Source organism: Mytilus californianus, unplaced genomic scaffold (assembly GCF_021869535.1).
Source record: "Mytilus californianus isolate M0D057914Y unplaced genomic scaffold, xbMytCali1.0.p SCAF_15, whole genome shotgun sequence".
NCBI lineage: Eukaryota > Metazoa > Mollusca > Bivalvia > Mytilida > Mytilidae > Mytilus > Mytilus californianus.
In genome coordinates this window covers 30,593,215-30,607,809 of record NW_026262637.1, presented here as the reverse complement: position 1 = coordinate 30,607,809, position 14,595 = coordinate 30,593,215, and the positions used below count along the sequence as shown (strand labels likewise).

Here is a 14,595-nt window from a genome sequence, read left to right as displayed (position 1 = left end):
TAATTTATGAGTATCAATCGGGTTTTCTTCCTAAATGTTCAACGGTTCACCAACTGTTAGAAATATATAATTGCATATTGAACTCACTTGAAAAGAAAGAGATAAGTTGTTTTGTTTTTTGCGATTTCTCCAAAGCCTTTGATAAAGTTTGGCATGATGGTTTATTACATAAAATGAAGGCTTATGGTATAAATGGAAATCTGTTAAAATGGTTTAGAAGCTACCTAAGTGATAGAAAACAAAGAGTGGTTATCAAGCAATCTTCTTCAAAACTTTGCAGTATTTCAGCTGGTGTCCCTCAAGGGTCGGTCCTTGGACCATTACTTTTTATAATATATATTAATGATATTGCAGAAAGCCTTATTTCTCTGTGCAGACTCTTTGCAGATGACACGTCGTTCAGCTGTGCGGATCGTGATGCATTGCAGATAGAAACTGTGATAAACCATGATCTGGAAAAGCTGAACGAATGGTCCAAAAAATGGTTAATGTCTTTTAATCCAGATAAAACAGAAATTATGTTATTTTCTAATGTTGAAATCCCAGAAATGAACTTTATATTCAATGATAAAAATATACCTATTACAAATATTCATAAACATTTAGGGGTTACATTTAGCAATGATGCTAAATGGAATGTCCACGTTGATAATATTATCTTAAGCACATCTAAACATATAAATATGCTAAGGAAGTTGAAATATAAACTGAGCAGAAAAAATTTAGAAAAACTATATTTAGTTTTTATAAGACCTTTATTTGAGTATGCCAGTGAAGTTTGGGATAACATTGGGGTAGGTTATATCAATAAACTGGAACAATTACAGCTCCAAGCTGCTAGAATAGTTACGGGGTTACCTATATTCACAAGCTCAAGGGTTATTTATGAAGAACTTGGATGGGAAACATTAGCTGAAAGAAGAGAGAGAAGAAAAATTCAAATGTTTTATAATATTCAAAAAAATAATGTTCCAGAATATTTGACAAATTTAATTCCCCCAAAAATCCAAAGTATGACGGTCTATCCTCTACGCAATGGAAATGACATCGTTATTCCATTCTGCAGACTAGCATTGACTAATGATTCATTTATTCCATCAACCATACGTCTTTGGAATAATCTTGATGATTCAACTCGTGATGCGGAATCAATAAATAAATTTAAAACTGAACTAAAAAAACTTTACCCTCAGAGTAACATATTTGTACAGAAGCAATATGAGTTTGGAATTCGAAAACTGAATATTATTCTAACCCAACTTCGATGTTTTGCATCATCCTTAAACTATGATCTATATAGGGTCAATATTATTTCTGACCCTTCTTGCCGCTGTGGTGTTAATCGTGAAGATTCCTATCATTTCTTTTTTAAATGTATATTATATTCAGACATACGAAATAAAATGTTTGAAAGTCTGCGCTGGCTTCCAAAAGATTGTAAAATTAACATAGAACTACTAACCTCGGGTAGTTGTCTTCTTTCTCTAGAGCAAAACCAAACCATTTTCAAAAATGTCTTCGAGTTTATTAAAAGTTCGGAAAGATTTCTAATTGTCTAGATAGCAAACCATGATCGCACACACATCATCATCTAAGTAAAAGTCTTCCTTTTTTTTTCTTTTTTTTTTTTGTTTAATTTGTATTTTATTTTTTGTTTTTGTTTTCTAAATATTCATTTATTTATTTTTTCTGTATTATTGTTTTCTTTCTGTCTTCACTTTTCTGTCTTTTGACATAAATCCATATATATATATATATATATATTAAATAGATATACCATTCTATACATGCATGCTCATACATATATTTTGTATTATATTGCTATAAATGTTGAATGGAGAAGACTTCATAAGTCTGTTTGACTTGTGTCTTATCCAATTTGTACTTGAACAAATAAAATATGTTTAAACTAAAAATCAAACGTGAACTTGAACAATAACTTACTTAACAGAACCCAAGCCTCCCATACTACTGATGGAAGGGAAGTGTGACAAGTTCTGTGACTGTCCCAGAGCATCTTTTAATGAGCGAAGTGTGTCCCTGTAAAAGCCTTGTAATGACAGGCATGCCCTCAGACGACCATACAGACTATCATCTTGTAATCCTAGATCTTTTCCTTCTTTGGTTTTACTTCTCTGCATACCTCCCTAAAGAACAAATATGATATATACAGGAATTTCAAATAAAGTCATTGACTAACATCTTAACTCTCATTTTTTTAAAATATGTCTAACTTTTAAGATATATATTTCTTAATTTTCGTTTTTTTCTTCTTCATTATTTGATGACAAAAAAATGAACAATCTGCCTTTCAGAAAAGGCCTTTATTCGTGTTTCTTCTACAACAGTACTTTATAGAAATCTACAAATCTCACTCATACACATAGATTTATAAAAAATAAAAGGTTCCTGTTGTTAAAAGGAAAGTATTAAACTGTACCTTTAGTTTTGACTCCACTTGACTCCTTAGTAATCTCTGTTGTGGATCAACAGTTGATAGAAGTTCTCTGTGTTTGATTTCCTCGGCTATCCTCCCCCAAAGTTCATCTTCATCATATACATTACTGGTAAAATTCCTAATATATTCTTTACAAGCTAATACTAACTGATTGGTTATTTTTGTAAATACTATACCAAGAAACCCTGTCCTGGCATAGTACCTGGAAATGGAATCCATCTGTCGAACACTGTTTGTGATTCCTGGGATAGCATTGTTTATAATTGAAGCAGGTGTTGCATCATGGTAGAGCTGATCAAAATGACGTCTAAGGGATTCCAAATACTTCACTTTGTCTTTGGTATCATTCATGGCATCTGTAATTCTGTAAAATTCAATGAAAATGTAAACAGATAATTTTTCTTACAAAAGATAACATCAAAAATTTCATTCATATGTATAAGATTTACCACATGATTGGAGTTAATTGACAATAATAGATCTTTTTTTTTTAATATATGGGTCATTTTCAATAATCCAACTATGTATCAAATTCAAAGAGCTGTTATGTTAAAATATTCTTCAGTCATGAACATACCATTATAGCATACAATAAATTATTGATTTCATTTTTTTTTCAAAAGAGTCACTGTTTTTTTTTTTTAATTTTATTTCCAAAGTGATTTTGAAAGGCTTAGAAGCTATGCTTGCAGACTTTAAAACTTACTTTATCAACAAATTTGGAGACTGAAAAATATTCCGTACAGAAAAAAATCTGATGTCAAAATATTGTGGTGAAATTCAGTTCTTTTGACAACTCAATAATGCCATATTATCTTATCTACAACATAAATAACCTTTAAATGTCATATATGTCCTGAATGATCAACTTTACAAAACCTTTTCAAATACTTACGAAGCATCAACAACTTTCCATTTCTTCAGCAGTCTAGATTTGGCAGTGATGAGTACACCAATAACAGCTTTACATTCCTTACTCTTTAACTGCTCTGTAATACTGGTCAACAACCTCTGACGTCTACGCCATCTCTCCAACTCAGATAGAGGTCCAGCATTGGGGTCCATAAATCTAAAATATTCAATCTTCAGGATTATTTCTATTTCATGTTTTGAATGCTAAAAATATATTTGTAAATACCCCAAGACTTCATGATCAAACGTTTTTCTGGATTAAAAAGCTTTCTCACCAAAACAACACAACGACTCAACATCACATGAATAAAATCCTTTAAGATACCAGATACAATAAAACATGTGTGTTAAATAAAAGCATTACTTTTCTAAAACAATGATAAAAAATGCACCTCACTTGTATCAGACTGTAAAAACTTAAGCAAAATACTGCTATAAAAACCATGTGGCCAGAATCACATATATAATCAAATAGCTTCATTATAAGCTCTCCTAGGGAAGATGGCATTGGTTGTTGGTTTATCTACATGTACCTTTTCTAAATTCACCATTCAATTCTACTTCAAATTTGTGTAAGTTTTATGATATTATCAAGTATATAATGATTGAAAAAAAATTTGATTTTAAAGCTTTGGAACTTGACTTTACTTAAATATTCCTAAATGTTACAACCCAGTAATTGCTAAGAACAAAATTTTAGTGTGATCAACTGTTAGTATGTTGATATTTATCACAAAACTTTCAAATTCTATATTATTTAAATTTTAAATGCACCTCATGCTTTAAAAGATTTTAAAAGTCATAGATCTGCAATTTGTTGTAAATCATTACAGCACATGTTCTATTGTAAAAGTCAACATATTCATAATATGACAACTGATTACTTATCTACTGCTGGTATGGGTCTTGGGCATCCAGTTAATTTTGAAGACTGGTTTCCATCTACAGAAATCCTTTTTAAAAAGCACTATGATTAATCGAGCAAAAAAAAACAGTAAAAATTTGTAAAATCCAGAAAACCTTAGACAGTAGATGAAAGAGCCAGTAATATCTAGAATATCTGACAGGCCATATTCTCCAAAATTCAAAAATATCAAGGCAAAATATCAAGAAACTAAACATTTGGTGAAATCAAATGAAATAATATTAGATTATTAGATGAATAAAAAAACAACCTTCCACTGTCAAATTAAAATCTAAACAAAGATAAACAAATGATTTTTTAACCAAAACACTAAAATCTTATTTCGTCTCTTCTAGAGATTTAACCAAAAATGACTAAAAATGCACCACATTTCATAATAAAACAAAATAGTTTCCAAGGGGTATTACTTCAGATACTTGTAGCATGGATAAACTGAGGTAAAACTAATCTTTGTGTCTAAATAAACTACCACTCAATAATGACAGAATCTTACTCTAGGACCAGATTTATAAAATGTTCAAAATTTATTTACATGAATTTTTTTTTTTTATTGGAACATCTGTTGAAGTAAATGTATAGTGATATTTTGCAGATAAATACTTTTTGTGTGAAGAAAATTTTAATCTAAATATCAGCATACAAAGATATATTACATGTTTATAAGTGTTCCTAAACTAATGATAAAGATAATATTTTTACAAGCTTGAACTTCTATTCTTTATAACAATACTCCCACTTTAATCGACCATTTCTGGATATTAAAACATGGTATAAATCTGGCTAGGTCAGTGTCATTCTACAAGGGAATCAAAATAATTCTACAAATCTTCACCCTGGTCTTACCTCTCTTCAAAATAACTAAGGTCCAGAAATAATGATTCTCCACTTAAAAAACAATAGTAAATGTGATGAAAATCTCACCAAATGAGGATTATCTTATGTTAACAATTAAAAGAGTATCCTACATGTATATAACACCTATCAAGTTAAGTAAAAAAATCTACTACAAAGCATTGCTTAACACTGGTTAACCTAGCTCCTAGCATAACAATCTTAATCATAATGTTAATCAAGGAACACCAAAAATGCATAGGTTAGACACACATAATAATTATTAAAAATGTTTTGAAAAAGTCCACAATTTTTCAATTACATAATTTTCCTTTGGCAGAGAAGTCCTTCAATCAAAGTTTATTGTTCCATATACTTATTTTCGAACAATAATTATAGGAATATCAATAATTAGTATGCCTTTATTAATTACATTTAACATTAATCTTAAGATAATAATTGACGGAAATTCTATCATTCATATTCAGAGGCATTGGAAATATAAAATAGAATCTATTTTCTTGTATAAAAATGCTACTTCAAACTTCATAACAGACTATGTGAAAACATTTTGAAAGTTAATTGTCATTTCACTTCAAAACAGTAATCTTTGGAGGAGAATTTTTTTTTTATATTCTATACTAGACACTTTATACAGCCAAAAAAATTTATCATATTATCTTTGTCTATCACATCAAAACAGCAACTCGCCCCATCACAAGTGCCAGAAACATTCCAACCTTAAATTGATCCAGCTGTTTGCATCACTTCTCGTATTTGTTTTACTATTATCAGAGTAAAGAAAAAGGATCAAATCTATATTAATCAAAGATTCACAAAATAAACTTCATTTAAGAGTTTGAAATAATTCATCAATACTTCTCTCATATAAGTAATGACATACTAAATAATACAGATTACATGTACATATATATTATTTACTACAGGGAGGGAAGTGCTGAAATCTAAAACTAAAGGGGTCAAGGTATGGTCTTAAATAGTATTAGTCCAGAAGATATTTATGATAATATTTTAAAAATCAGCCACTATAAAAAACATTTTGAAAATTTTGGTGTGTCAAACCAGTAAATGAAACAGAAGAGTCCAGGACTCATCTAGTTAGGCAAGTTGCAAGGATCCTTAATCCTCATTCAATTGACCTGAGGGAACAAATTCTGTAACTATACAGCACATGTTGTACATTCCTAAATCACAGTGTGGATATATTCTGGTCCTACATTTTCCACTAAATATATGAATTTAAAAGAGTTTTACGTGAGTTCTAAAGAAATGACCCAAAAACTCCATCAAATCCATCATATACTAAAAATGTTTATGTTGTTCAAATAAACATGACTTATTTTCTATGTTATATGATGAACTTATATCAGGTTATGTATTTATTTAGCATATATATATATATAGATAAGCAAAATTTACATGTGAACTTATAATATTTTAGATTAATTTTGATGTGATTTCATGTCCAATGGTAGAAATAAAATTAGTCACATCTAAAAAATAAAGATTTCATATACTTTTCTGACAACCGGTAAATTGTAAAAAAAATATATTGCTACATCTTGTATCAATTTTTCCAAATAATTTTCTTTCAAATTATCAATAATTGTATGTGCAATATAAATGAAGTCATCTTTGTGAAGAAAGATAACAGACTTTGAAAAAGATTTCTAATAAAAACGGTATACAATATTGAACAATTTTTGACTTATATGAACGGCTTCTGTCAAAATAGATACATTGAATGCTCTTCATTTTCTGAACATAATCAATTATATATAAATACAGTTTACCCAAAAATGTCTGATTTTCAATCTTGGTATTGTTTGTCTATTGCTAAGTATGAATTAAGAAACCTGATTACTAATATTCTACCATTTGGTGCATGTCCCTCATCAATGACTTGTAATGGAAAAAATATTGCTGTAAAATCTACACATTATACAAATAGCACAATTATGGTATATTAGAATGAAAACTACTTCTACAAGTTAGAAAAACAATCACCTTGCTGGCTCATCAGGGAAAGCCACTTTCCTAGTAGAGAAAGTCAAGATCAGTTTCAAGCAAGAAGATAAGAAAATGATGCTATTCTTTAAATCAAAGCTTTTTACATACATTGTAAATATAAAAGTACCCCTAAAGCAGATGGGGATTATGCTACATTTAAAGAAGCTTTCTTGTCTATTAGTCTCAAAACTTGAATGATTTACACTTCTGTTGTTAAATAGTATCTCTTTAATGAATGGTTATATTTGAAAACAGATTGTTTCCAGTTAGTTTTCAGTTAAAAGGTTTAATATTTAACTTTTGAACTTTACATGAAAGTTTATTGTACAAAGTACAGTGAAATGAATTTTTAATTCACCAGTTCAACAATAACAGTGAGATGTAAACAATTTTCATCAGACTCCCCTTTCCAAGAAATATTTAAATATTGCATTAATAAGTAAATCAAAAGTCCAATAAAAATGCATGTTACATGACTGGTCATAAATGTATGGCAACTCACTTTTTTGTGTGCAAAAAAACTTTAAAACATTGGTGTAAAATCCAGATGAAGTGATGATTTAAAGAATGCCAAATTACAATTATGTACCTTTCATCTGATGTGTCACTCAAAATAGTTTCTATTGTGTTCATCCAATCAGTTACCAATTCTTCATACTGGCCAATCAGCTGTGTATCTAATGCTGCTTGTCTTTGCATCTTAAAGTCATTCAAAATCACATTTTCTGGCTGCTTCAGCATCTAAAAAAAAAAAAAAATAGAGACATGGTTAATTTCTGTCATAAAAGTTCCTGTTAATCTAATATTAATTATTAAAATAAGGTTGACTAGATCTCATTCCAATGTTCAGCTTGAAATAATTGTGTACCAATATATAAATAACACATAGCTGAGAGGGTGATAGAGCAGATTGTTTCCCCGAGAAAACATTGTCAACTGAGGCGAAGCCAAGGTTGACATTGTCTTTTCGAGGGGTAACAATCTGCTCTATCACTCTCTCAGATATGTGTTATTTAATTTATTATACTGAATGTTCAGTTATTAATGTCTATTAAATTTCAAATTCAAAGTAATAAACTATGTCATCTTGTACATAACAATCATCTGTATTTATTAAAGCGCACACTTGAGCAAGCGTCTCCGTGAAGGGTAAAAGAGTATTTGCCATGGGATAAAGTAAATTCTCTCCCTCGTATTATAACCAATCAAAATCTGTCATTTTGACATGAAGTATAATAAATTCTAATGTTTACTGCTATAAATAATTTGCTATCAACTTCAAATCATACATGTACAATTTGGAGCTCTGCACTTCAGCATGTTGTCATGGTAACTCTTTAAATGTGAAATTTGTTTTATTTTCTAAACACCTTGTACCTTAGTATAGTTAAGGACAAATTTAAGAACAATTTTACATGTATGGTTACTTTTTAATTTACACCAGTATATTGGGGTCAAATAAGGGCCTTATTGCCCCTAATCCTTTAAAAAAATGAAAAAAACCTACATTATGTAACTGTAAAAAAATTATCAAATAGAAAAACAAATGGTATGGGTTTGGTATCCATCCACGACATGAAATCAGTACATGCACAGTATGAGTCAAATATAACAATAATTATGACACCTAAGTAACAGAAGGCCAAAATCTCTTTAGTGATATGAATGTACCAATGTATTGAGAGAAAATGGGTAATATACCTTCTCTCTATTTGTCAGCCATTACTCAACAACAGACAAGCCAGATACATTCCTGTAAAATTTTGACCAAACAAGAGAAAATTTTTGACACCACAAAAGAAAAGTGATCGTTGTATAAATGATGGCAATAGTTCAAGTGTCGTAGTTACCAAAATAGCGAAGGCTATTATATAGACAAGTTTCTAGTTTCTGTTTAATGAATGAAATGCCCCAGTTAACCTGGGGTCTTTAAGGGAAAACATCATTACATGTCATAGGACATTAATGTGATGTGAAGATATTCACTTTGAGATGTCAATTCTTAAGTCATGTAAGTTTTATAATCATGATATAATTTAATGTAAATTATTTTTACCAATTGTTTTGAACTAGCCATGGATGCTGTTGATTCATTTAAAGCTGTAAGGAATTTATCCATACTATGAGTCAAGTTATTTTGGCTTTCATTGTTGCATTCTCCCCATTCTTTCTGTGCTTTAATTAATGGTATGTAAACTTCTGATAATAATGATGTAAGTGTTTCCATGGTATTATGCTTAAGTTCACCGCAGAAAATATCTCTTTCCATCCTTGTTGGATCAACATCTTTGTCAACTCTATTCCTCAAGAAATACAACACATTCAACTGGTCCAAGTTGGCATCTTTCAGCGACGCAAGTGTGCCAGTCACATGTAAATGACTGGTTGCCAATTCTCCTTCAGGCAATTTTTCACAGTAGAAAAACAATCTACATGGCCCCCCTGCTTTTAGAAATTTGTTTATTTTGTTAAGATTATTTTGCTCGGTCATAAAATCTTCAAGGAGAGTAGGGTTGTCATATCCACCAATTTTGAAACTTTCCTGGATCTTTCCAGCGATCCACCAATGCCGTTCATCCATTTTAATGCAAAAATTGAACCAAACCTATCTCAAACATATAACTATTTCAAATTTAAAAGTGGCTTTTCCATCTACGGTTTCTGCAGTTTGTTTCTAATGTTATGGAACGCTGATCTTCTTTCATATGTAGGCCGCCATCATTGTTGTTGGTTACCAAAAGTACCCGTATGAAGCACCTGTTAAAACGTTGTTGTCTCCCCTTAACTTATTCATTATCATATTTTATATTTTTAATCTTTATAATGATTAAACCGGTAGATTTTTTTCAGTTTCATTAAAATAATTCAAAAAATGAAAGAATTCACATAGAATAAGATCAGAATATTTTATCGTTTCTCATAATTTTAAAATCTACTTTCACTTTCTGAAATTTTATGTTGTACTTTCACTTTGATCTGAAAGGTAAGTTAAGATGTAAATAAAAAAAAACCTGAACATTTACACGACTGTCATAACTCTATGACTTACAGATATAATCCTCCTTTAGTCACAGATAAATATACAGTTTCCAATTCTGAAAAAATACCGTATGTTAAAATACATTGGGGAATTTAAAGGAAACACATTGTCATATTAACTATCCTCCAGAGGAAACATTAAAGGAATATTTCATATTTTTTTTTATTGAACCACGAGAAAGAAAGAAAGCATGCACACATATGACAAAAAAGAATAAGACATTGACATTTTAATGCTGATTTAATCCCACCAAATATAAAAAATACAATTTCAATATTTTAGGACTGATGTGACTATTCAGAAAGATATTTTTTGTCATGGAATTTTATGTATGCCCTATTAAACATGAACGATTTTCTTAAATTCTATGCATAATTTATTGACAAGATATATATTCTTGCTGATTTGAAAAGAAAGTGGGGATTCAGAGGGTTGCAATTATAGAAGGTCATCCATATCATTTCGCTTCTAATTGCAACCCTCTGAGGCTCTGTGACATACACATTCACTCCTCTTATGTTTTTTTTCTAAATAGTATGATATATAAATATAAAACTACATTTTGACAAGACAAAACCAAGTGTTGTAAGTCCCCAAGTTGCCGTAACAGTCAATACAATCTTCAAAAAGCCTTTTAAATGTAAACAAATCGAATATATCAGACGTACCAGTAACAAAATTATAGTTTTTTTTTATTTCAGGCTCGGGCCTAATTTTACAGAACTGGAATGTCTTACTGTACATTCAGAGAAAAGCATTACCAAAGACAGATCTGCCTTAAAATAAACGAAGCTCGTGAAGCCAGGAAGTATTGTGATGTTATTCTGCAGTCTGGCGTAGTAAAGGTCACCGCACATAAACTAATTCTGACATCTTTTTCTGATTTTTTTGAGACACTGTTTCAAGATCATTCATCACAGGAACTTTTCATAATAGATGATATTTCTTCTGAAATACTAGAAACTATCGTACATTTTGCGTACAGTGGGGAAATAAAAATAACAGAGAACAATGCAATGGATTTATATGAAGCTGCCGTTCTTCTGAAAGTAGATGGCATGAAAAAGGCAACGGTAAATTTCATGAAAAGGCATGTGCATGTTGATTTTGACAACCTTGTAAAAGTTTCAACCTTAACATGCACTTTGGGTTTACTGCAACAACAGAAAGCAGTGTGCTCATTTATTACGAAGAATTTTGAAGATGTTAAAAAGAAAGGACTTTTCGATTCCCTTTCCGTAGATCAGTTGAAAACATTGCTGTCAAATGAAAATTTATCGGTTTTGATATTTGATATTCCGGCCGAAAACGTAGAACTGGAGTTGCTGAAGGTTGTACTAGAATATATCTCAAACAAAGCTGATGATCAGATCGAAAAACTTAACGTAGATTCTCTTTTATGGTCTATCAAATTTACGGAAATTCCGTTTCACGACGTAGTTGAAACATTAGAAAATTACACTACAGTATATGATAGTGATGCTATCAGAACTGTTCTACTTTATATACAGTACCCGAGAAATCAATCGATAGACCAACTTTTGCCAAAGAAGTGGTCCGAGGTCAGGAAATTTTCAGGATACTGGAGAAATATGGAATACCATTATGATTATCATGGACATAATTGGACAAGGGATTTTGAATTTGTGGATGATCGTGCTTCGGAAATCAGAATTTTTGTCTCGAGATGTCTTTGCAGTACATTGGACAAAAAAAAAGCTAGAACAAGGATCAATAAAATTATAGTAACTTGCAGAAGTGGTAAAGATCTGAGCGTCACACACGAAGACAGCAAGGGAAAGACATGCAGCAAGAAATGTTCTGATATAGAATTATCAGAAGAGAGATTTATATTACAACGGAATGAAGTTATTATTAAAGTTGAGAGCTTTTACAATACAACAGAAATGGGTCTGAGATTTACTTCTAATTTTGGCAACATATTCGGCCCGTATGGCTCGGGTTTTGCCGACGATACAGCTGGGATAAAAATCAATAAACCTGGAAGTAAGCGCGGATATTTTTACTCTTTCTGTGGAACTGTATTGACAAAAACGAATTACCCCAATTGTCTGTGGGTAGGAGTAAAAATGTGTAGTCGGTCACCATCACCAGAGGAATATCATGACAGAGATGAACACGACAGTTGGAGTAATGATAGTTATGAAGATCATAGTTACAGTGACCATGATAGTATAGACAAATATATAAATCTGGAAGAAGAGTTTTATGATTCCCCAGGGTACTACCAAGAAAGTGATTAAAATTCTAATAGCACCAATCCAACGTTAACTTATCATATCTTAGGACAGAACGCGGTAGATTTTTAAAGGCACATGACATTAATTTTGTCTGTGTTTCCGAAAATTTCTACAACATATATATGTTTCATATCGAACACAAGAGCATATTTTTATTAAAAAGGACCATCGAAATCCGAGGGTAAATCCTGGTATAAATCTGAATGCAGATGTGTGTCCAGAATGGATATATATCTCGGACTGAAGCTGGGGGAAAAACTCGGCAAGTTGTGCATATATTCTTATTCTGAAATTCTTAGTATCACCTGGCAATGCTCGTTTATGTGTTTTATTTGCATATCTCTTGCATAAAATGTTCGTTAATGAGTTAACAATAAATGTTATGACACCATCCATATATATTTTCTTTATTCAATAATTTTTGCTGCACTATTCATCGGAATCCACGTGTAAGGGTCTGGATGGGGATTTACAGAATAGAGAATAATGGACAAAAGAAGCATGTTTTGTAGACTGTTGTTTGTCTTCTCGTTTTTTTTTCCTTCTTTTGGCGATGATGCTGCCTGTTTTTCTACGACTTATGGTTTTAATTGGCTCTTGGAATCGGCTTCACGATACCAATAGGGCACCCTTCTTTATCTTTTTTGCTAGCAAGATTATGTTGAGACTTCCTTTTTGGTATACTTGTATGTTAACACAACTCATTGTGATACCAAAACTACCGGCGTTTTCTAGACTTTCGACGTCGTGAACGTTTTGAAATAATTCCAGTGAACGTTTACCCCTGGGAACAGTATATCTAATATCTAATATATAGATATATATAATATATATATATATGTTCGACCTGCTAGTCAAATGCGTTTTGTTAAAATATACTTTTTCACTCATTTTGGTCTTTTGGAAAATGTTGTTTGTGCTGTATTTAGACCCCTCTACCAAGAAATTTGTTTTGCATGCACACGTATAAAAATTGCGGTTTTTATCCAACGCAATCATAGGTTTGAACGTTGTTTTCAATTTAGACTTGTTTATATTTTTTCGTTTGGGCTTGTATTATATTTGCCTTCGGGTTTATATGATCCGTTCATCCTATTTTGACTCTTTCAAAATTCAAGAGTCTATCCTAAATTGAGATAAATTATATGGCCTTCCAAATACCGTTTCGATTCCTAACATCACTGAAGAGACATTAATTGTCGAAATCCGGATATGCCCAGTGTACAAATTTTTGCACCTCATGTTTGCGGTATACCATCTTTCCCGCAAGTTTATTGTTTTCTGTTTGGTAATAATTTAATAATAAGATCCATTTGTTACATCTTGTGATCCGTTTATTTGGCAATCGCCAATGGCAGTCAGCAGGGTTTAAGAACATCAGTTGTTCGACCTGCTAGTCAAATGCGTTTTGTTAAAATATACTTTTTCACTCATTTGGTCTTTTGGAAAATGTTGTTTGTGCTGTATTTAGACCCCTCTACCAAGAAATTTGTTTTGCATGCACACGTATAAAAATTGCGGTTTTTATCCAACGCAATCATAGGTTTGAACGTTGTTTTCAATTTAGACTTGTTAATATCTAATATATATATGTTCCTGTTTACCCAACATCTTAATCTGTATTCGCGAAGGAGTATGTGCTATGTCACTGTGTGTGCTACAAATTGGCTTATACACGAGGATCTAGATGGAGATCTTTATTCCTGTATTCTTTTTTTTTATAGGCCAATTTTTCTATTCTTTATATATTAACACCTTGTTATTCTCTATTCTTCTTTTTTTTTGTCCATCGTTCTCTATCGTGAATTGAAAAGCAACTGAGCCAGCAACACAAACCCTATCAATAATAAACCCTACCAATAATTTGGGTGAACTCAGGTGTTCCGGAAGGGCCTGTAGTTCCTGCATAACAAGTAGCACCCGTGACGTTGCTCGTGGTAAATAGAATTTGACGACAAGTCGCATTCGATATCTCACAATCGAGTCAAAGACGACGAGGGCAGTGACAAATGGAACATATCTGTGGTCATCTGTTACACAAATATTCAATAAGGGTCAAACAAATTATTATGGCGTCCGCAAAACGTTTCGCCGGAAGGGATTTATCTGTACCATTGGGAACCCTTTGTTCAATAGC

At 31.4% G+C, this 14,595-nt stretch overlaps 2 protein-coding genes across 13 annotated transcripts in view; one reads left to right on the top strand and one right to left on the bottom strand.

Annotated features, from left to right (window-relative positions):
- LOC127725852 (uncharacterized) overlaps nt 1-9,878 on the bottom strand; it is a 112,307-nt gene extending 102,429 nt beyond the window's left edge. For 10 of the 12 annotated variants that reach the window (XR_007993233.1, XM_052233162.1, XM_052233163.1 and 7 more), the window contains exons 1-6: nt 9,214-9,878; nt 7,747-7,898; nt 5,867-5,911; nt 3,354-3,527; nt 2,441-2,822; nt 1,945-2,147 (exon numbers count right to left, since the gene is read on the bottom strand). Coding sequence is in view for 11 of the 12 variants with exons in the window: in XM_052233162.1 (XP_052089122.1) it covers nt 1,945-2,147; nt 2,441-2,822; nt 3,354-3,527; nt 5,867-5,911; nt 7,747-7,898; nt 9,214-9,738 (1,481 nt within the window). In the remaining variant the exon portion in view is untranslated. The remainder of the gene's footprint in view (nt 1-1,944; nt 2,148-2,440; nt 2,823-3,353; nt 3,528-5,866; nt 5,912-7,746; nt 7,899-9,213) is intronic. The other 2 variants (XM_052233167.1, XM_052233172.1) reach the window with 1 other exon arrangement.
- Nucleotides 9,879-10,057: 179 nt separating this feature from the next.
- LOC127725851 (kelch-like protein 7) lies at nt 10,058-12,608 on the top strand. Its single transcript, XM_052233161.1, has 2 exons — nt 10,058-10,140; nt 10,899-12,608. The coding sequence occupies exon 2, from the start codon at nt 10,926-10,928 to the stop codon at nt 12,459-12,461; it is 1,536 nt and encodes a 511-aa protein (XP_052089121.1). The 5' UTR covers nt 10,058-10,140; nt 10,899-10,925; the 3' UTR covers nt 12,462-12,608.
- Nucleotides 12,609-14,595: the final 1,987 nt, after the last annotated feature.